The sequence below is a fragment of the Odocoileus virginianus genome, chromosome 6 (assembly GCF_023699985.2).
Source record: "Odocoileus virginianus isolate 20LAN1187 ecotype Illinois chromosome 6, Ovbor_1.2, whole genome shotgun sequence".
Classification (NCBI taxonomy): domain Eukaryota; kingdom Metazoa; phylum Chordata; class Mammalia; order Artiodactyla; family Cervidae; genus Odocoileus; species Odocoileus virginianus.
The window spans coordinates 61,788,878-61,813,388 of NC_069679.1; the positions used below are offsets into that span (position 1 = coordinate 61,788,878).

General features: G+C 38.5%; 1 protein-coding gene across 1 annotated transcript in view; it reads left to right on the plus strand.

Moving 5' to 3' along the window:
• Positions 1-23,624, plus strand: part of SYT16 (synaptotagmin 16) — a 287,736-nt gene extending 264,112 nt beyond the window's left edge. Inside the window, exon 7 of the mRNA XM_070469445.1 lies at positions 9,946-23,624. Coding sequence (XP_070325546.1) covers positions 9,946-10,259 — 314 coding nt within the window. The 3' untranslated portion in view covers positions 10,260-23,624. The remainder of the gene's footprint in view (positions 1-9,945) is intronic.
• Positions 23,625-24,511: the final 887 nt, after the last annotated feature.

A 24,511-nucleotide genomic window follows, 5' to 3' on the forward strand; every position in this document is an offset into this window, starting at 1 on the left:
AAGTCTGGTGAGTAAAGGTCAGGAAAGCTCTCTCTAGGAAATCCAGAAGTACAGGCATCACAGGAAAGGTACCAGTACAATCTGGGCTGTGAACATGAAAGGAATGGTTCTCATAAGGATCTTTGAATGCCATGGGTGAACACCCTACTTTGCCACCTGCCTGCTAATTCCTGTCCACATGCCTGCAACTGGTTTGTGGCCTGAAAGGACTTGTGGCTCCCCTTTCCTTTTGCTTTCCAGTCTCATACAGTTTGCTTTCATTAGTGAAATCTAACTGGGATCTTACTGGCAGGAGATCCAGGGGAATGTAATTTTAAGTTTGGTAAAGAAAAGAGCTTAGAAAGGCAGAAATGGTATTAAATGTCAACAACTAGTGTGTTGTAGAGAAGTGTTAGTCACTTAGTCATGTCCAACTCTTTGCAACCCCATGGACTATATGTCCATGAAATTCTCCAGGCAAGAATACTGGAGTGGGTAGCCATTCCCTTCTCCAGGGGATCTTCCCAACCCAGGGATCAAACCCAGGTCTCTTGCATTGCAGGCGGATTCTTTACTATCTGAGCCACCAGGCAATAGGGAAGAGAACATACTTAACCCTGATGGTGAGCATTTTAAGAAAATAGACACTAGCTATCATTCTTAATCTCGAAATCCATCAAGAAAGAAATAAGGATTCCCACTAGAATCACTGTCACTCAACATTAGACTGGAAACTCAAGGCAATTTAATAGAATAAGAAAAAGAAATAAAAATTTAAAGCTAGAGAAGAGGAAACAAAACTGCCATTCTTTATAGAAAATATGATTGCATTAAAAATGCAAGAAAACCTATAAATTTAAACTAATATTTTTTAATACAAACTTGTTTTCTAATACATCAAGGACAGATAGAAAGTAGAGTTTTAACACATTAATATATACAAATTAACAGTAGCTATGGTACCAAAAGATAGCATTAATAAAGGATGAGATGGTTGGTTGGATAGTTGGATGGCATCACTGACTCGATGGACATTGGTTTGGGTGGACTCCAGGAGTTGGTGATGGACAGGGAGGCCTGGCATGCTGTGGTTCATGGGGTCACAAAGAGTCGGACACGACTGAACGACTGAACTGAACGAAGAAAATTATTTAAAAATCACAACACTTTTTGAAATACACAAAATAAAACTAAATAGATAGATGAATGTGTTTATTGGTTAGAATAATCTATATTTTGAAAATAATAGCTTTCCTCAAATTTATATATCTGGTGCAATCCCAATCAAAGTCCCCACAGACTTTTTTTTTTAAAAAGGACTTGACTAACTGATTCTCAAATTCATATGCAAGAGCTAGTTAAAGGAAGAAGTTGGGATAACTAAATTTTTAAAAAGATGATATAAGGATTCTTCCTAACAGATATCAAGACATTATCTAAAAGGATGATAATAAATATCAAGTTAAGGGAAGGACACTAAAGCTAGATGCTTGATATCTGATCAACATTATATTACAAGTCAACTGGGAGATAATGGGCTATTTAATATATAATGCTTCTGATTTGGGAAAATAATTAGATCCCTATCTCACACCATATACAAAATCAATCTTAGATGGATTAAAGATCAGATTGAAAAACAAATTCTTAAGACTCATAGAAGGAATGTGGAAGATCATTGAGTTTGGATAGGATTTCTTAAACAATTTTTTAATGTGTCAACTGAAAAGGAAAACACTGATAAATCTGACTCCACAAGAATGTAAAGTATTTAAACTGCAAAAGTTACTATACACAAAGTAAATGGATAAATCACAGGCATGGAGAAGGTATTAACAATAAAAATAACAAAATTTTGTCTCTAGAATTTATAAAGAGTCAATAATCCATTCACAGGGATGTATTAGAGAAATTCTCAAATGTTGGTATGATATAAAATACCGAAGCGTTCACTGAAATCTTTTCAATTCTTGGTTATTAAAAACAAATGTCCATTAATTAATCAATAAGCTACTTGTGGTTTATTAATATACTAGAACACTATTCACACTTAAATGAATGATAGGTGTATATAACAATATACGTAATATAAAAAAGTTAATGTTGAATGCAAAAGAAGACAAGCTTTGGGAGGACATACAGTGAAATGCTAAATACTCTAAAATGTATGAAATAACTTAAAATATATTCTGGATAGCTTTATTTACAGCTACTTTTATAGTGAAAGTTTAGAAATACACATAAAGTTGATGAATTCCAAATCCAGGAGAGAAATTACCTGTTGAGAGAGAGGAAACCAAACAGGATGTAGGAAGGATACTTAAGGATCTTCAATTATATTTTATTTCCTAAATATCACCTAAATATCAACCAGAAAGGTCAATAGTAAATATGAAAAATGCTGAATATCAAATGAGACTGCCCAGGTATGCTAGTGGAAAAGACCACACCTGCCAATGCAGGAGAAGTGAGAGACGCAGATTCAATTCTTGGGTCAGGAAGATCCCCCTGGAGGAGGGCATGGAAACCCACTCCAGTATTCTTGCCTGGAGAATCCCATGGACAGAGGAGCCTGGCGGGCCACTGTCCATAGGGTCGCAAAGAGTTGGACATGACTAAAGCGACTAAGCATGTATCCATGATTGGTACTTAAGTATGGGTAGTATTAATATTATTCTCTTATGTATATTGAGGGTGTTTTATAATTATGAATACATTAGAAGCTAGTTCAGTTCAGTAGCTCGGTCGTGTCCGACTCTTTGCGACCCCATGAATCGCAGCACGCCAGGCCTCCCTGTCCATCACAAACTCCCGGAGTTTACTCAAACTCATGCCCATTGAGTCGGTGATGCCATCCAGCCATCTCATCCTCTGTCATCCCCTTCTCCTCCTGCCCTCAATCCCTCCCAGCATCAGGGTCTTTTCCATCGAGTCAACTCTTCGCATGAGGTGGCCAAAGTATTGGAGTTTCAGCTCCAGCATCAGTCCTTCCAATGAACACCCAGACTTATCACCTTTAGGATGGACTGGTTGGATCTCCTTACAGTCCAAGGGACTCTCAAGAGTCTTCTCCAACACCACCATTCAAAAGCATCAATTTTTTGGCACTCAACTTTCTTCACAGTCCAACTCTCACATCCATACATGACCACTGGAAAAACTATAGCCTTGACTAGACGGACCTTTGTTGGCAAGGTCTCTGCTTTTTAATATGCTATCTAGGTTGGTCATAACTTTCCTTCCAAGGAGTAAGCATCTTTTAATTTCATGGCTGCAGTCACCATCTGCAGTGATTTTGGAGCCCCCCAAAATAAAGTCTGACACTCCTTCCACTGTCTCCCCATCTATTTCCCATGAGGTAATGGGACCAGATGCCATGATCTTAGTTTTCTGAATGTTGAGCTTTAAGCCAACTTTTTTACTCTCCTCTTTCACTTTCATCAAGAGGCTTTTTAGTTCCTCTTCACTTTCTGCCATAAGGGTAGTGTCATCTGCATATCTGAGGTTATTGATATTTCTCCCAGCAATCTTGATTCCAGCTTGTGCTTCTTCCAGCCCAGTGTTTCTCATGATGTATTCTGCATATAAGTTAAATAAGCAGGGTGACATATACAGCCTTGATGTACTCCTTTTCCTATTTGGAACCAGTCTGTTGTTCCATGTCCAGTTCTAACTGTTGCTTCCTGACCTGCATACAGATTGCTCAGGAGGGTCAGGTGGTCTGGTATTCCCATCTCTTTCAGAATTTTCCACAATTTTTTGTGATCCACACAGTCAAAGGCTTTGGCGTAGTCAATAAAGCAGAAATAGATGTTTTTCTGGAACTCTTTTGCTTTTTCGATGATCCAGCAGATATTGGCAATTTGATCTCTGGTTCCTCTGCCTTTTCTAAAACCAGCATGAACATCTGTAAGTTCTCGGTTCATGTATTGCTGAAGCCTGGCTTGGAGAATTTTGAGCATTACTTTACTAGCGTGTGAGATGAGTGCAGTTTTGCAGTAGTTTGAACATTCTTTGGGATTGCCTTTCTTAGGGATTGGAATGAAAATGGACCTTTTCCAGTCCTGTGGCCACTGCTGAGTTTTCCAAATTTGCTGGCATATTGAGTGCAGCACTTTCACAGCATCATCTTTCAGGATTTGAAATAGCTCAACTGGAATTCCATCACCTCCACTAGCTTTGTTCATAGTGGTGCTTTCTAAGGCCCACTTGACTTTACATTCCAGGATGTCTGGCTCTAGGTGAGTGATCACACCATTGTGACTATCTGGGTCATGAAGATCTTTTTTGTACAGTACTTTTGTGTATTCTTGCCACCTCTTCTTAATATCTTCTGCTTCTGTTATTTATTGAGCCCATTTCTGTCCTTTATTGAGCCCATTTTTGCATGAAATGTTCCCTTGGTATCTCTAATTTTCTTGAAGATATCACTAGGCTTTCCCATTCTGTTGTTTTCCTCTATTTCTTTGCATTGATTGCTGAGGAAGGCTTTCTTATCTCTTCTAGCTATTTTGTGGAACTCTGCATTCAAATGGGAATATCTTTCCTTTTCTCCTTTGCTTTTTGCTTCTCTTTGTTTCACAGCTATTTGTAAGGCCTCCTCAGACAACCGTTTTGCCTTTTTGCATTTCTTTTCCATGGGGATGGTCTTGATCCCTGTCTCCTATACAGTGTCACGAACCTCCGTCCATAGTTCATCAGGCTCTCTGTCTATCAGATCTAGTCCCTTAAATCTATTTCTCACTTCCACTGTATAGTCATAAGGGATTTGATTTAGGTCATACCTGAATGGTCTAGTGGTTATCCCTACTTTCTTCAGTTTAAGTCTGAATTTGGCAATAAGGAGTTCATGATCTGAGCCACAGTCAGCTCCTGGTCTTGTTTTTGCTGACTGTATAGAGCTTCTCTATCTTTGGCTGCAAAGAATATAATCAATCTGATTTCAGTGTTGACCATCTGGTGATATCCATGTGTAGAGTCTTCCCTTGTGTTGTTGTAAGAGGATGTTTGCTATGATCAGTGCTTTTTCTTGGCAGAGCTCTGTTAGCCTTTGCCCTGCTTCATTCCGTACTCCAAGGCCAAATTTTCCTGTTACTCCAGGTGTTTCTTGACTTCCTACTTTTTGCATTCCAGTCCCCTATAATGAAAAGGACATCTTTTTTTGGGTGTTAGTTCTAAAAGGTCATGTAGGTCTTCATAGAACCATTCAACTTCACCTTCTTTAGCGTTACTGGTTGGGGCATAGGCTTGGATTACTGTGACATTGAATGGTTTGCCTTGGAAACGAACAGAGATCATTCTGTCGTTTTGGAGATTGCATCCAAGAACTGCATTTCGGACTCTTGTTGACTATGATGGCTACTCCATTTCCTCTAAGGGATTCCTGCCCACAGTAGTAGATATAATGGTCATCTGAGTTAAATTCACCCATTCCAGTCCATTTTAGTTCACTGATTCCTAGAATGTCGACATTCACTCTTGCCATCTCCTGTTTGACCACTTCCAATTTGCCTTGATTCATGGACCTAACATTCCAGGTTCCTATGCAATATTGCTCTTTACAGCATCGGACCTTGCTTCTATCACCAGTCCCATCCACAACTGGGTATTGTTTTTGCTTTGGCTCCATCCCTTCATTCTTTCTGGAGTTATTTCTCCACTGAAATCCAGTAGCATATTGGGCACCTTCAGACCTGGGGAGTTCCTCTTTCAGTGTCCTATCATTTCGCCTTCTCATACTGTTCATGGGGTTCTCAAGGCAAGAATACTGAAGTGGTTTTGCCTTTCCCTTCTCCAGTGGACCACATTCTTTCAGACCTCTCCCCATGACCCTACCGTCTTGGGTGTCCCCACATGGCATGGCTTAGTTTTATTGAGTTAGACAAGACTGTGGTCTGTGTGATCAGATTGGCTAGTTTTCTGTGATTATGGTTTTAGTGTGTCTGCCCTCTGATGCCCTCTCGCAACACCTGCCATCTTGCTTGGGTTTCTCTTACCTTGGATGTGAGGTATCTCTTCACGGCTGCTCCAGCAAAGTGTAGCTGCTGCTCCTTACCTTGGACGAGGGGTATCTTCTGGCCGCCCCTCCTGACCTTGAACGTGGAGTAGCACATTAGAAGCTAAGGAGAGGTTAAATGACCAAATTCCTTTCCTTTGCCCAGAGAATCGTAGAGCCCCATCCCCACCTCAAGGCTAAGTCTGTTACAAATGACAGACCATCATGCTGCTGTCGGGCAGCTGTTTTCTATGAGCTGTGTAACTACCTTTTGTGGTATTGCGTTGTTTCTTTGAAAAGATGACATCTGAATCCCAAATGACATAGGTTTGTGCCATGATAAAATGGAAATATTTTGCTGTTATAATTTTTTTTTGGTTCATGTGGTGTCTTCATTGTGGAGAAAGTGACAGTGAACCATGACAGTTAACAGGCTGAGTCAGGAGGACAGTATCCAGAACTACCAGGGGATTGTGACCCATTCAGCCTTTTGATGATGGTTTTATGTTGTTAGAGACGCTGAGAGGTGTCTGAATCATCAACAGAAGATAAAATACTGCTTGGCGGTGATCTACAGCAAGTATTACACTGTCAATTCCAAAGAATTAAAACAGCTCAGTAAAGCTGCATATTTACTTGACCCTTTCTCTTCCAGTCTGACTGATGTTCATTGAACCCCCAAACACTCCAACCTTATTCCTCACTATTCCTCACAAGCAGAATTTTCTGGTCATAGCCCTGGATAGCTAAAAAGTAAGCATATGATTACTGTGAATAAAAGGTTCCCTTTTGAGCTAAAACAGTCGGCATTTCTCTTCTTCTGGTTAGATGTCCTCAGACTGGATCATTTATACTTTTATTATTTCCCCCTTTTGTCATACACTTACAATTCAGCTTCAGTGATGGTGGTTTGGTTGTAAATAGCCTTTCTTGTAATTAGAAAATAATCTGACCGGGAGAAAGCTGGAAATTGCTCTCTTTGTGAAATGAGCAAGTCTTTGTTTGCAAGATTAATTCAATTCCCACTGCCATAACTGGCAGCAGAATTGCCAAATCAGTTTGGTGACTGGATTGAACTTTTCCTCCAGGAATTGTGTAGCTGTATGGATGTGGAAACACAAGTTCACTCCCTATTGTCAGTTTGCTGACAGCTTTTTCCATAGAGCAGTTTGAAGAGTGGAGAGCCCTGTTTCTGAGACAGAAAAGTGTTTTCACACCTGAAGTGCAATTTCACACCTTGTGTTTCTCAGCAGATAAGTGCATAAAATAACACATCAAACCGGAATAGAAAAAGATCAACAAAGAAAGAAAACTGCAGGTTGTAATTTGTTTCCTATCTTACAGTGCCTTTGTAGAGAACGATAAATTACAGGGATCTGGGTTTACACTTTAAAAAGTTTGACTGGTTGTTAGGTGGGAAAGTGAGCAGTAAGCACGAATCGGCATTTAGCACATATTGAACAAAATGGACAAAATGATAAAATTTGGGAAACACCAAAACATAGAATTTCTTTAAAAGGATAAAACACATATAAATTAGTGGTAAAAGTTGTAGTTAAGAGAAAGTCAAGATATTGATACATTATGTGATTTTAGTAAAAATAGAATTTTCTTAAGATATAATTTTTTATAATTATCCATTAGCAAAAGTAATAGACTATGTTAGTACTTACTTTCTATAAATGACTAAACCTATGATGCTAGTGACTGATGGCATTCTAGTGCAGGGGTTATAAAATGAGGGGTTCAGCTCCATTTTGCAAATTTGAAAACTTAAGTCCAGAAGAAAACAGAAAATCGAGGCTCCTGGATGGTCATAAACATTCATTACAAAATATTTAATATTTATTGAGTGTCTACCACATGTTAGATGTTATACCAGGCATGGGGGTACAATGGTTAATAGGGCAATCTCTCTTTCTCCCATCTGGGAACTGACAGTTTTGCAGACAAGTAAACAGGCAATGGAAATGCTGGGTAATGAGTGCTGAGAGAGACTAAAATTAGATTTTGATGGAGCCCGCAGATGGTCAGCATGGGGGAAAGTGGTCATCCAAGATTCTCGGGTAAAGTGGCGTCCAAATCAAACTAATGAATGACAGAGGATGAGGTGGTTGGATGGCATCACTGACTCAATGGACATGAGTTTGAGTAAACTCCTGGAGTGGGTGATGGACAGGGAGGCCTGGGGTGCTTCAGTCCATGGGGTTGCAAAGAGTTGGACACGACTGAGCGACTGAACTGAACTGAAAGGTGGGTATCATTTGGGATGTCAGGGCATGTATAACATATGCAGAGGTGAAAGAGAAGGAGGAGCAGGATGGGATGGAGGGATGAAGGTAGTCCAGTGGAGTGGGGATGCAGTGTCTAAAGGCAATGGTGAGGCACAATGAAACTGGAAGATTAAAGGGTCAGGGTGTGTAGTCTATGCTGAGAAGTTTAGTTATTTATCCTGAGACTAGTGGGCTGTATTGAAGGTTTAGTCTTTATTAGTGAGAGTGATACAACCAGATCTGTACTTTATAAAGACCCCTCTGACTATTGTCGTTGTTCAGTTGCTCAGTTGTCCCCGTGGACTGCAGCACGCCAGGCTTCCCTGTCATTTGCCATCTTCCGGAGCTTACTCAAACTCATATCCATTGAGTTTGTGATGCCGAATCCAACCATCTCATCCTCTGTTGTCCCCTTATCCCCCTGCCTTCAGTCATTCCCAGCATCAGGGTCTTTTCTAAAGAGTCAGATCTTTGCAACAGGTGGCCAAAGTACTGGAGCTTCAGCATCAGTCCTTCCAGTGAATATTCAGGACTTTATGGTCCAACTCTCACATTCATACATGACTACTTGAAAATCCATAGCTTTGACTATACAGACCTTTGACTATGGGATTTGTCAATCCAGTGACTGGATGGACATCAGCAAAGAAACATGCAGTAATGCAAGTGGGAGAGGTTGGGACCTGAGCTGACAGTATACATCAAGAGCTCAGCAGCATTGGGAGGGAAGAAAGTGGATGGATTTGGGAGCTGTTGTGGAGGCAGAATCAACAGAACTTGGTTACTGATCAGCTGGACTAGAGGTAAGGAAGCCAGTCTTGTCAAAAATGCGGTCCTGAGTTCTGGTTTGGGACTTGAGCCGATGATGCTACATTCACAGAGTTGGGGGACACTAAAACAGCTAGTTTTTAAAAGGGAGATATGATATGTGTGAGATGGGATTTTACAAGAAACAATGTGGTATTCCATTGGATTTTGAGCTTGGAAGGGAAGTCTAGGTCAGAGATACAGATCTGGCAGTTGTCATTGAGTGGATGAGATGGTCCAAAGAATATGCAGAGAGTGAGAAAAGAAGAGACTCTTTAGGCATAAATAGTACTTTGACAATGAAAAGAGAAACACATAGAGCAAAATGTATATATATTGTTACATAAATAAAATATGGATGAAGAATGTGCATGTCTACAAATACCACTGCACACATGCCTTTGCACGTACACACCCCTGCATGTGTAGACCTTCCAGTGAAGATCAGCATGGTATCCAATGGTGGGCCACATGGAACATTAAGCATTAAAGGTAATCATCCCTTTCCTGAAGAGTTCATGTAAGATGTGTGTTGTGTGTGTGATAGTCGCTCAGTCATGTCTGACTCTTTGCAACCCCATGGACTGTAGCCCACCAGGTTCCTCTGTCCATGGAATTCTCCAGGCAAAAATACTGGAGTGGGTTGCCATTCCCTTCTCCAGGGGATCTTCCCAACTCAGGGATCGAGCCCAGATTTCCTGCATTGCAAGCAGATTCTTTACTGACTGAGTCACCAGAGAAGCCATGTGTTAGTCCAACAGCAAGTTCCAAGCCTAAAGATGCTGCTCAGTATGTTAAAAAGGAAAAATGTACTGCCCATGTAGATATTGCAATTAAACTAGCAAAACAGAAGGCACTGATGTTTTCTCATTTCCACTGTTTCCTTCTTAGATACATACGGAAAGCTCTTTCTCTTCAATTCTGTGGGTCAAGAGATGTCTCGCTGCAAGACGTCGATCCGACGTGGTCAGCCCAATCCCGTCTATAAGGAGACCTTTGTTTTCCAGGTGGCGCTCTTTCAGCTGTCTGATGTCACACTGATGATTTCTGTGTATAACAGGCGTACCATGAAGCGTAAAGAGATGATTGGTTGGATTGCTTTGGGTCAAAACAGCAGTGGAGAGGAGGAGCGAGACCACTGGGGGGAAATGAAGGAGAACAAAGGGCAGCAGGTCTGCAGGTGGCACACACTGCTTGAATCCTAGGTTTGGCAAGAGGTGTTTGTGGGCTGTACCCACCCTGGTGATATGTGTTTCAATTACTGATAACCAACTCAGTGCTTGCTGGCAGGCTTTTTACAGACAGGCTGTAAGAAGGAATTGAATTTTACTAACCCCTAAGACCTTGTGAGGGTGGGAGGATCTTTGAGTTTCTCAAAGGTTTGATTTAGATTTAAATACTATAATTAAAAAAAAAAATCCCAGATGTGTGCTGTCGAGTATACTTTATGGGAAATGTCATCATGGTTGAGATGAATGATGATAAGTTAATTTGTGTTAGTAGGTTATTGAGTTTTGGTTCAGGCTCTGGCATGAAGCTTCTCTGGCTGCCTCTGCTCCTTGAGATTTAACAGTAAGAGTGCTGTTAAAAGTTAACAATTTGTAAACCACTTGTGTGTAGGAATGATAATTTCCTTAATATGGTGCAAAACACTTCAAAATACAGAAATAAATCTGATCCCGAGTCTCATAAAAGAATGTAGCTGTCATCCATAATCCCCCATTTCACATTTTCCTCTTTATTAAAAAAAAAAACTTCATTTATTTGACTAACAAATAAATGTTTTAAACTTGTACTTATAAAGCAAATTTATATGAATTAAATAGTTCTTTTTATCTTATATATTGTGGTTTCCTATGAGATTTGGTTAGGTGAACCATTTTGAATCTGTAAAAGAATTAGAAAACTACTGTTACAAGCCAACTTGTCTCCTTTTGAGCATGTGAGATTTCAAAGTTAAAACTTTCAAGGTTTTTATGCTGTTTTTCTTACCTGACAAATTATTATAGAATGAGAAGAAAACCAAAAAAACCTATTTAAGTCATGGGTGTATTGATTTTTCTGAATCTAGTGATCTCCTAGATGATACTTTTCCTATATTCAATACAATATACTCACTCATACATATATTTTGACTGTGCACTTGCATGTAAACCATATTTTTAATGCAATATTTTTGACTATCAAAGCATAGTGCATTGTTACAATAGGTCTTTAATAAATGTTGATTTGATTGATACTTAGAAATGAACATGTTATAACATGAATGAAGAACATTTTCAGTTTGTGAGGAATGACGCTGATTCTTCTTTGAACATTTGAAGTGCCTATATTGTCATTTTTCGTGGTATTTGCAGCAACATATATTAGTCACCACTTGCATTCTGGTCACATACCATTTAGAACACTGATCATGTGTTTATGAGCATGAAATTTTACTTCTGACTGACTTTTACATTATTGTGCATTGCATGTTTATTTTCTTAGGTCTGAGCCCTTAATTTCAATTACTTTAAATTGGCAGTCATAAAAAAAGGGAAGGAATGTGTGTACGTGTAACACTGAGCCCCACGTGCAGCTCTTCTGAGCAATTGCTGTCACTTATTTTTAGCTTTTATGTTTCATTGTTGACTTTTCACTGTCTGTGGGAAGAATGATAGCTAGTGATGGATGCATACAGTTAAAAACACATAACTCCTCCTCAGCTCTGCATTTTGACAGATTGTAAACGTAGGCTGTACCACTTGAAGCACATATTTATTCCTTACAGCCTGTAATGGTTATCCTGACAAGCCCAGACTAGGACACAGGATAACTCGACTCCAGTTTCAAGCTTTGGAAAGAAGTGATTTCCTATGGAAGAATCAGAATTAGAAAAATAAATGAATATCTTACTTTCTTTTCAGGTCATGGGAGTTCTGTACATAATGCTGCTCAGTTATTGTGAATAAGTAGTAAAACCATGTTCCATTGGGTTTTCCCCCTACCTTGCTTTGGAAGACCTCAGAGTGCTTTTCCAACATCATATCCATTAACTGCTGAGTGGTCTTTGCACTGTGGCTGTGTCATTGAGTAGAACTGAGTGCAATTGATTAAGTAGTGGCACAAAGAATTGGCTTTTCACATCCCTTACTCTCTTTATGCGCTTGTGCTTAAGGGGAAGCAGAGCAGCCTTGTTATGCTTTCCTTTATCCAGTGACATAAAAGCAGCATTCACTTTAAAATTTACATTTGAAAAAAATCTGCATGTATTGTACAGACGGGCCTGGATTTTTCCTCCTCATATTTTCCTGCTCTATGTTTGCCTCATCCTTAGTCTTGTGGTACCCAATAATCACCTATACTTCATTTTTCTGCTGCCTTGACCCACCATTTCTAAGGTTTTCTTCTGATATAGTGAAATATCCTTGTATGCTTGATCTTTTTCCTCATAGTCTGCTTATGGTAGAGTTTACAGAAATTTTAAGGGGAGGGATACCTGAAAAGCATTTTTCACTTGTATAATTTTACTGTGTTGGTGCTATTCACCATGTAGGATGCATGTACATCTTGAATATCCAGCCACATTCACCCTAAAGCTTGTATAAATATAAAATGCTAATGACAAGACACATTTAAAATATGAGGCTGAATTTTTTTACATTGATTTGAAATTCTGGTTTAGTAAAATCTTCATTTTGTGTACTTAAATTTGCTTGTTTTCTTGGCAGAGTCTAGACACAATGCACTTAACGTGTTTTTTACTTGAGCTTTTATATCTACATTTGCTTTTCAAAAGAGTTATGAAAGATAATTCATTGGCTCTGCCGTGTTAAAGCTGCTTTTACCTATTTTATCTAGCTAATAATTAATATCTCATAGTGACATATGAAACTGAAGAAGCACTAGAATTTGTTGTTTGCGTAGCTCTTTCTATGAGAATGCTTATAAAATATTATTTTGGAAGGTAAATGATGCAGGAGGTTTTTGGAAATGTGATTTACAGTGTGGCTTCTTTCAGGGCATGAGTTAACACTGAATTGGGAAGTGTTCATTTTCCCAATCACGGAGGTGGCTCTTGTGTTCCCTGCACCCCTTTGACTATTGTTGAATTTTTAAATGGGCCATTCACCAGGCAGCCGAGCACCTGCTCTCACTTCTCTCCTTCACTGGCTCCCAGTGTGATGCACAGTTGTTTTAGACCCTCTTTTTGCTGCTGCTGTATAACTGTGAAGGGGGAAGTCTTATCTCTCTTAATAGAAAAAGAGCTTGTACCGTCTTTGGATGTAATAGACTTGACATTCCACCTGTACAAAGTTGCAGAAAGAATCCTCGCCATGATGGGAGATGAGAAGAGAAAAAGAAAGCATGGTACTATGTTGTTGCTCACTATAGGCACTGTTCACTCTGCCTCAACTTTCATGACAGTAACAGATTGACCTCAAATGTTGGTATTCTCCATGGTGCTACAGCCTGAAACACAGCCTCTGCCTTTGTAACATGTAGCACTCACAATATTTAACAGATTGTTAACACTTCTCAGTCACTATGTTTTGCATCCTGGTTGTACCACATGGTCTTATCTGACAACCAAAACTCTTTCCTTTCAAGTAATGCATTATTTAAGTTGGAACTCCCATCAGGTTAAGTGAAAATGCTTCTCTGATAGCCATTGAATTGATTAAATTGATGGCTTAGCAAGGACCGTGGAACTAAGGGTTTCTCCAAAGCCTGGTTATCTGTTTGCAGCAGAGAGCTTAGTATTCAAGACATGAAGATCAGAAAAGTGAATATGAAAGGATTGTTTGTAGATGACATAAAACCAAAAGCAAGCATCATGTCCTTTAATGATGAAGAAAGAGGACTAGAAATTACATGTGGCCTCTCCTCTAACCTTTGCCTAAACTGTGGCTAAAGACCATTCCATTCTATTTGATCCACAGGGAAAACAAATGATAGATAATCCTGAAATGGCCAAAGTATTTTTATTGTATTAGAAATTGTTCACTCCAGAAAGAAAAGCTAGGGAAAGTTATAAAAAAAACAAATGATATAGCATGAGTATGGAAGAATTAAAGAATAAATATGCTAGATACCATCAGCATCTATTACATATATGCAAGAAAAATAAACTAATATAAATGAAAAGCCATTTTAGATTAACTGTAATTTTTCACAACTTGTGGAATTCTAGAAAAGAGAGATGGGGTGAATGAAATTGGTCTAAACAATTCAGAGAAGTTGGCACAGGCTGTGGCCCTAGTCTGGTTTTAAATAAACTCTGCCTACTGTGTGGCCTGAAGAAAATTTCTTAGCCACACTGTGACCCTGCTTATTCAACTGTAAGATGGAAATAATACCTACCTCAAAAGGTCTTTTTTTTTTTTTGATAGTGAAATAACAATATAGAGATGGGCATATAGTAACCATTCAATGTTCCCTTCTCACGATCATGCTTAAAAATGCATTTAAGATTTGCTTCTCTTTCTAGTGAAAGTAATAGTAATGCTAGATAAGCACTAAGAACAATTTGAAGATACTTTAAAAAGGGTAGGCAGGTGAAGCTAGTCTGGAAGGCAGCTATGTTCACCACTATACCAGTAACACTACACGAAGCTAGTCTGCATTTGGGACAACCTCAACTGCAATAAGCCTAGTGTGTGGAAGAAATTAAGTCTTAATAAATCCCTAAATGATGTATAATGACCAAATCCTGACCAATTTATAATTGTATAATGACCAGTTTATCCACTCTGGTGCTTGTATGTACATCTTGATAAACCACACTCCAGACCTCTCCTCACACCCAGCTCTTCTCTACTGCTCATACGTGGACAGAGCACCTTGTTCCTATCAAAGGAGTTGATAAAGTGGCAACTTGAGTACCTATTTCAGCTTTGATCTGAAAAGTAAAATAAATAGTGTGGCACTATATTGGAGCCTGGTAGGCTACAGTCCATGGGGTTGCAAAGAGTCAGACATGACTGAGCAACTAACACACACATACTGACACACTTTGGCTTTATGGTGGCTCAGATGGTAAAGTCTCTGCCTGCAATGCAGGAGACCTGGGTTCATTCCCTGGGTGGGGAAGATCCCCTGGAGAAGGGAATGGCAGCTCACTCCAGTATTCTTGTCTGCAGAACTCTATGGACAGAAGAGCCTGGCGGCTATAGTCCATGGGGTCACAAAGAGTTGGATGTGACTGAGCAACTAACACTACTGACACTCTTTTCAAAATGGAAAACATTCTTTTTGGGAGCTCTTAGATCCATATTATATCCTTCAGTTCAGTTCAGTTCAGTCGCTCAGTCATATCCGACTCTTTGTGACCCCATGAACCGCAAGACACCAGGCCTCCCTGTCCATCACCAACTCCTGGAGTCTACCCAAACCCATGTCCATCGAGTCAGTGATGCCATCCAACCATCTCATCCTCTGTCATCCCCTTCTCCTCCTGTCCTCAATCTTTCCCAGCATCAGGGTCTTTTCCGATAAGTCAGCTCTTCGCATCAGGTGGCCAAAGTATTGGAGTTTCAGCTTCAACATCAGTCCTTCCAATGAACACCCAGGACTGATCTCCTTTAGGATGGACTGGTTGGATCTCCTTGCAGTCCAAGGGACTCTCAAGAGTCTTCTCCAACACCACCATTCAAAAGCATCAATTCTTCGGCACTCAACTTTCTTTATATCCTTATAGGTAATTTTTTTTTTAATGATCTAATGATGCAGCTATTTACATTTAGCTGTTTGACTGGGAGGTAATAGTCAGGACCAGTGATTTATCTCTGTTTCCTTTCAGAGACCATAGAGAAAGGAATTTTATCAGGGTTGATATTAAGTCCTTTTTAAGTGGTTTTCAAGAGTGCCTTGTTGATGTAATAGAAAATGTGCTCTGTTGTCCTCCAGTAGTTTTCAAAGAACTTAGAAGAGCCTTTGTGGACTCTCAATCCTCATATTGAGCACAACCAGGTGCCATGAACAAGTCGCACATACTAGTGGATTTAAACTGAACAGGGTTCTGAGATGAGAACGTGTGAGACCACATTTCTGAAGCTGCTTAAGTGTTGACTCACTTCTTACTATTCTCAGTTGAGGAGAAACATGAAGAGATTGGAGAATTCCTTAGTTTAGGGGTTTTAGTTGGGAGTAATTCAGCATGTAGGGAAGGTAAAGGGGTTGGTTGAGTATTGAGAAGGCTGAGGGGTGATTTCTAGGAATGGTTATCCAGGCTGTAAAGAGTGCTTACCAAGAGGACCACTCACCACCTCTCTTTTGACATGTGGACAGAGTCAGAGCTTTAAGTCAAGAGAGTTTAACTGAGCTGTAAGGAGAATGATATAAAGGGGATTTTGTGCTAATTCATAATGTATTCTTTGGATTTCCTTGTCTATGGCACCATGCTCTTTGGGATAACACAAGACTTAAAATTTTTTATGAGTGCTGTGACTACGCTTTGAAGCAATTAGTCACAATATAAATAACAGTGCTTACCAGCATACAGTTGTTCAATTAGTCTCATTATGTACCACAGAAGTCAAATACCTTGCTTTGAGTTATTGGAAAGAGGTGACATGTATTGATTCAATTTATTGGAAGGAACATGTAGGAAGTCTGAGACTTGGAGCAGGCCTTGGTCACATTGGAGAGATCACAGAATCATCACTTTTGGAAGTCTTTTGAAATAGAAACATCTGCATGAGTGGTGGATTCTGACTAAAGGAGAACAGCAGGGCACCCAGAAAGACAGTCTTTCTGAAGTTCCTTCTGAGCGCTGATATTGTACACATAACCTGCAAGCGGGATCAACAATAACAACACTCCAGGTCTGCCCTCTTCCCCTTTGGACATTTTTCCACATTGATTTTTCTCTGCATCATAGAAGGCTTTCTCCAGGGAGTTCCTGCTCGGGCTTTGTTTAGGTTACTTTGAGGATGCTTGCAGGCTCCAGGTGAGTTTCCTCTCCTGGGGTGCTTTGACTGTTTCTGTTTCCCTCGGGTTATGAAGCAGTATCCTAGACACACAGACAATAATCAGCTGTATTTATAGCCACTGTGGAACCTGATAAAACAGCTTGAGGTTTTAGAGAACAAACTCAGAGGCAGGCATGGAAGCCTAGGACGCTGTAGAATAAAATTGCGCTCCCAGATCTGCATTGCTCATGATTGCTGCCTTCAGGTGTCTCCATGGGAGTTTTTACGTCATGTCTTCAAGTGACAGTATTCCCAGTTTCACTTTAAAGATTGTGAGAAGGTTGTCTTCCCATTGATCTCACCATACTTCTGGAGTACTTTTGTTTCATTTTCCCCTTAAAGTATCTACTTTCTCTATTTTATTGTTTTAGTTTATATATAATTTATTCATTCAAAAGATAGTAGGTATGTTATATCCCAGACTCTGGGCTAGGGGCTGAAAAACAGCAGGTGAGTAAAACAACTTGAGCTCAATCATTTTCATTTATACTTATTTATTTTACTAGATTCTGGTAAGAACTCTAGGTATACACTAAGGTCTTTGGTTATCCTTTAATTTTGAGTTACTGTATTTCTGTAATGGTCTCTTCTCTCACACCTCCCTTTTCCCATTGAAAGGGGGAAGATTTAAGGAAAGTGGAAATTATTACTCTGCCTCTATTTGAGGAATAAATACATTGATTTTTAGTCTATGCTTCCCTTTGAAATAGACAGATATGTTTTAGCCTCAGAAGAAGGAAATACAGCTCCCATTCCACTAATGAAGTGAGTTATAACATGAGATAGAATTTGGTTATTTAATATATTTTATTTTTAGAACAGAATATGGAATGCCCTTTGCAAGCAGTAAGTTAGACCCTGGAATGCTAGATCTGTGCAAGCACATGTGACACGGTTTTTATAAGCTCAGTGATTTAATAGTTGAAAGGCATTGCTACCTTTTACTTTTGAAAAAGTAGACTAGCGAAACTGGCTGCCAGATAAAGGGGTGACAGTGTAAACAAAGATGCCTATGTTCCTCTGTTTCTTTTGATGAAAATTTGTCTTAGATATTATACACATTAAACACATGTGGGGCATCCTATGAAATGGATAAAGATCAACTTTGGGGGTGTCCTATATTGGCCGAGGGACCAATAATTGTGTTCTAGTCTCAAACAATGTAAAATCTGTGTGAATCTAACTTTTAATGCCTTCAATTTTATAACAGAAGACAAAAATAGGAATTTTTACAATGGATTTATTGCTTATAATTCTTATCAAAATTTATCTCAGATAAATACTAAACATGTCTCGATTCATGCAAGTTAAGTCAGAATGTTTGGTGGCCTAGAAATTCTTACTGAAGACAGTTTTCTAGTTTTGCTTAGTTGATGGTCCATAATAGAAAAGTTCACATCTCTTATTTAATAAGACCTAGATGTTTGGGAAAATATATCAGACAGCTGCCAACAAAAACTCTCATCGGTGAAGAAAATATGCACTGAAAGAATATTTTCATGTAATTTATTCTACATAATATACTCACTTTCTAGGAATACATGTCTCTCAAGAGTTTGTCAAGTTCTTTACAGCTGGTACCTTCAGCAAAGCTTACTAATTTTGCCACATTTCCTTATGGACATGATAATGTTTATTTACAACTACCCCTGAATATAATGCAATCTTTTATTATATCACCAAAATAATGCAGCTATAAGTTAAAATTTAGTATTAATATTATGAAATATAGTCTTTTCCAGAATTTTAAATTTTATTGAGGATTCTATTATTAAGTTTGTAAAGTATTTGCATACTTTATTGTGACAGAAATTTCTATAAAAATATCTGTTGAAATAAGATTGACCTCTATTTTCGGGTGAAAAACATGATGGTCTTTGTGATCTACTTACTTTTTTAAAAATAAATAAACTTAATTTTTTTTAAGCAGTTTTAAATTCACAGCAGAATTGAGCAAAAGTGCAGAGTTCCTATGCACTTGCTTCTCCCCACACTTGCACACCCACCTCCACTATCAACCTCCCACACCAGGATGGGTAATCTCTTACTACTGATGAAACTACATCGACATAGCCTTACCACCCAAAGTCCATAATTTACATTAGGGTTCACTCCTGGATGCTTCTCAAACCTAAAAATCTTTTGTGTTTTGCTTATTCACCCCTCCTTGATAATCCTTGGCAATCAGTGATCTTTTTACTGTCTTCGTAGTTTTGCTTTTCCCAGAATGTCATATGGTTGGAATTATGCAGTGTGTGGTCTTTTCAGATTGGCTTCTTTCATTTAGTAACATGGATTTGTTTCCTCTATGTCTTTTCATGTCTTGATAGCTCATTTTTTTTTAAGTGCTGAGTAATAATATACCATTGTCTGCATGTACCAGTTTGTTTATTATCTATTTAACTTTATTTGCAGTTCTAATTGCTATGTTACAGTTTGTTAATGTGTCTGATCTGAATCCAATAATAGATGTATTAATTCATATGATTCATCAAATAAAATATAGCAACTTACAATCTGGGATCAATTTCACCTATGTGAAACTGAGTTTATTTTACATTTGAGGAGACGGTTCATAAGAAACTACATTTATCATCTATGTTAACATATGTAAGCCTTTTCTCACTCCATTAGAGTCTAATGGAGAGAGGAGTTCCAAAGGCTAATCAGAGAAAATTCAAAGGCTCTGAGAATGTAATATCTAAATTCAGAGACACTGTGGTATTTTTGTTGTTGAGCAATGATTTAAACATGCACTGATAAAAGTGCTAATTACGTTACTGATTCATGACAGAAAACCACTTTCTGTTATTAGTTTATATGTCTTTACATCTCTACCACTGCTGCCAAGAGAAAGGAAGCTTTGTGATCATGCCCTGTCATAGTCAATTGTACAAATTAGCCAAAAGTGGTATGTAAGCATCTGGATCATACAGGAGCTCTGAATGCTGAATGGAAGGGCGTGCTCTGATAATGCTTAGGCTGACCAAGCAAGTAGGGGTGGTGGGGTGATAACACTGATAATCAGACTGGGTGAAGGGAGAAGCCTGACTGATGATCAATATCTGGGGAATATTTTGATGTCATTTATATGTGTAGTAACTGCCCTTTGCTTTGTAGCTGCAGCAACCTGTGGAACTAGGCATTATTGCAGAGATGGTATGGTTGTAGAAAGAATATTGGATTAGGTTAAAATTAATGAGGGCTCTGTTCTGGTATCAAGTCTTCCTTTAATGAGCTATAAAATGACTATCAGGTCACAATTTCTATAAGCCTTTGGTTTTGCAGCTGTCAGATGGGAAGGATAATACGCATTTTACTTATTTTTGCCAGGTTGTTATAAGAATACACTTCATTCATTCCTTCATTAATATGACAAACACTCTGAGTCCATACTGTGTGCCAGGGCCATAGGTCTGACAAACAGATGAAAAAATAGTTCGCAGATTTAAGAGTTTGTGAAGACTGTGAGATGTTTCATTATTTTTTAAGGTAAATCGATTCTTACTTACATTGAAGTAATTGATGCTTTTAAATCTTTGCCAATCATTGAGCTATATCCATAGAATGTTAGTAATTTGACTAAAAGTTATAGTTGGAATGGTCTTTAGTCATTTTGTCTCTGAGAAGTTAAAAATAAGGTATTAGGTTTTAATTCTTTTGCTCAGACACCTGACCACAGAACAAATCACAAATGTATCTTCTCAGTAGGCTTGCCAATCTTCGAGTTGAACACAGACCTTTTTGATTTTTTAAAGAACATTTTAACTTCAAGAACAAGTTCCGTTCAGTCACTCAGTCATGTCCAACTCCTTGCGACCCCATGGACTGCAGTATGCTGGGCTTCCCTGTCCATCACCAACTCCCAAAGCTTGCTGAAACTCATGTCCATTGAGTCAGTGATGCCATCCAACCATCTCATCCTCTGTCGTCCCCTTCTTCTCGTGCCTTCAATCTTTCCCAGCATCAGGGTCTTTTCCAATGTGTCAGTTCTTTGCATCAGGTAGCCAATGTATTGGAGTTTCAGCATCAGTCCTTCCAATGAATATTCAAGATTGATTTCCTTTAGGATTGACTGGGTGGATCTCCTTGCAGTCCAAGAGACTCTCATGAATCTTCTCTGATGCCACAGATCAAAAGCATCAATTCTTCGGTGCTCAGCTTTCTTTATGGTCCAACTCTCACATCCATACGTGACTACTAGAAAAACTATAACTTTGACTAGACAGACCTTTGTCAGCAAAGTAATGTCTCTACTTTTTAATACGCTGTCTTCTTAGTGATGCTTTGTAGACCCACTTAACTTCGACTCCAGGATATCTGGCTCTAGGTGAGTGATCACACCGTTGTGGTTATCTGGTTAAGGTCTTTTTTGTATAGTTCTTCTGTGTATTCTTTCCACCTCTTCTTAATATCTTCTGCTTCTTATAGGTCCATACTATTTCTGTCCTTTATTGTGCTCATCTTTGCATGAAATGTTCCTTGGTATCTCTAATTTTCTTGGAGAGATCTCTAGTCTTTCCCATTCTATTATTTTCCTCTATTTCTTTGCACTGATCACTGAGGAAGTCTTTCTTATCTCTCCTTGCTATTCTTTGGAACTCTGCTTTCAGATGGGTATATCTTGCCTTTTCTCCTTTGAATTTAGCTTCTCTTCTTTTCTCAGCTATTTGTAAGGCCTCCTCAGACAACCATTTTGCCTTTTTGCATTTCTTTTTCTTGGGGATGTTTGATCACTGCCTGCTGTACAATGTCACGAACCTCTGTCCATAGTTCTTCAGGCACTCTGTCTATCAGAATCTATTTGGCACTTCCTCCACTGTATAATCATAAGGGGTTTGATTTAGGTCAAGAACAAGGAAAGTATTAAATAGCATTTTTTTTCCACAAAATGGGATTTGAATACAGTATTTGGAAAGATTCTTCCCCCATCAAAAAAGGTCCCTCAATCTATATTATTTTTTCTTTTGAAGCAGTCCTCTGCTTCATCTCTCTCCTCTCAAGTGACTGTCCTCACCCACAAAATCATTTTCTTCCTAAATAGCATTTATTATCTCTCAGAAGGAAGTAAAGATTAAAAGAAATATTTTCAAGGTACATCCAAGATTTCATAGCAATATTTTGTATTCACAGTACAAGATAAATTTGACTCTTAATTTTTTTTTGGTCTTCATATGGCATCCGAAACAGTTGTTCACATTCACACATTTATGTTTTACCATATGCATACTGTGTGCAACTCTGTTGTTTTAAAATATTTTATTGGTTTTCCTTTATATCTCAACTTTTGATGGGTGTTCTTGAGGAACTTGCATGAAAAAATGTGAATGATTCATTCATTTTTAACATATGTAACTGTTTTGGGGAGATTGTGCTACCCTGCATGGAACACACTATTCTTAGTAGGGAGTGTGTTTTGTATTTCTGTTCTGTTCACAGCTGGATGCTGGAGATGTATTAATATTGTAAACCTGTACCTTTTCTTTCCTGTATTTACTTCAATGAGTTATTTATATGTACCAGTCTGTCCTGTCTTTTTGGTGGTTGTGAATGCTGGCTATTAGTTTCATGGATTTCACTTGTGGGAAAGTTTATTATGATATGGTGTAATATAAAAGCTGGTCCTCCTTTAGATTTCTAAGTCACTAGTAGGTGTACCTGGGCAAATTGTTGTGCAGGGCCAGACTTGCTGGTTGTAAGGTAGGAGCTGTCCCAAACCTTTCCCGTTGCTTCATGGGCCTTTTCAGATCCAGCTGCTGTCACATTTTCTCAATTTTCCAGCAGAGAGTCAATCTCTGGGTGGTACAGAGATTTAAGAGAAAAACAAATTATTTTTTTCTCCTGAAAGGTTGAACTCTCATTTTAGAAACTTCTGAAAATGTTCAGAACATTCCATATAGGTGTCCTCGTGTTTCTCACAGTATGACTTATTGACTTATGGTGTCTCCTATTTAAGAAGCATGAATGTATTCTAGGTGTTACCAGAACAAACAGCTATAGAATGTAATGACCTACCCCATTTCTAAAACTACTAAATTCTATCAGTGAATAGTGTTTAGGAAAAGGTTTGGAAATTTTTTAACAGTTCAGGTTAACTAGATTACCTTTCTACCTTTTGTAATGTTCAAGATTTCATAACAATGGTTTTAATGTATTATTCTTACACTGTTATATCTTATGTTTTAACTGGGCAAGCTAGTGAAATATTCAATGTTGATGCTCAATTCAAGATTAATACTCATATTAGAAATACCCTTTGAAACTATGTTAGAAAATATAAAATGGTTTACCTGTGATAAAGAATAAGTTTGTGATTGGAAGAATTATACTGTTTTTCATGTACAAATAATCCTTAAGGCAGATGTTCAGTCTCACAGTGATGTTGGAAGCATATTTTATGCAGGCTAAAAACTATTTCTGTATTAGATATTTAAATGCATGAGGATAAATTCTAATTGCTTTTTGTTTAAAACAAAAACATAGAAGAAGCATTAGCCCCAGTTTGTACAAAATGTCTGCTGCAACTGAACTCACATTAGTTCAAAACTGAAAATCATTCCAGTTTTGTAAAACTGCTGCTACTGGTCTTATCAATAAAGTTTAAGCAGATGGCTTCTATGCATACGTGTGAAATTTTTGCATCTTTAAAAAAGATACAGTTTTGCAGCATCAACATGCAAATTTTATGGGCCTGAATGATATTGCTTATTTTAGCATATACAAAAAACATTAACTCCAAAATCATACCAACTTCAGACATAGAGATACTAGAACTATAAGCATTACATTTATGACCCATATAATTTATTTTGGTTTTAGGGTGAGGTAGGCTTTTATGTGAAGTAGGCTTTTATGTGGAACACAGATACAAATCAGTATATATCGACTCAAATGCTAGCTTAAAGTACTGAATTTAAATTAAGAATATTAGTTAAGTGAGAGAAGCCTGGTGGGCTTTAGTCAGACACAACGAGAGCAACTTAGCACACATGCAAGGAACTCTGTGGACTTCCCAGGTGGTGCTTGTGGTAAAGAACCTGCCAGCAAATGACATAAGAGATGTGAGTTTGATCCCTGGTTTCGGAAGATCCTCTAGAGAAGGGCATGGCAACCCATTCCAATATTCTTGCCTGGAGAATCCCATGGACAGAGGACCCTGTTGGGCTACAGCCTAAGGGTTGCAAAGTGTTGGACACGACCAAAGTGACTTAGCACACAGCACAAGGAGTTCTATAAATATAAAGATCACCTGAAATAACTTAATTTCATCTGAGGAGGATTCTGAGAAAAATGTAGGCATTCCTGTACAAATGGAATGTGTGGGGAATTACTCATCTGAGAGGCCCTCTTCCAGAGTCCTCTCCCTTCTATGTATAGACAGTTCTGATAAGTTTACAAGGCTCAGATGCAGCAAGCCAGAAGTAGAGGGAACAGAGCTGTTATGAACAGACACCTCCACAGCAGTAAAAAACGCCACTGACATCCCCCAAACCAAAAAAGAAAAT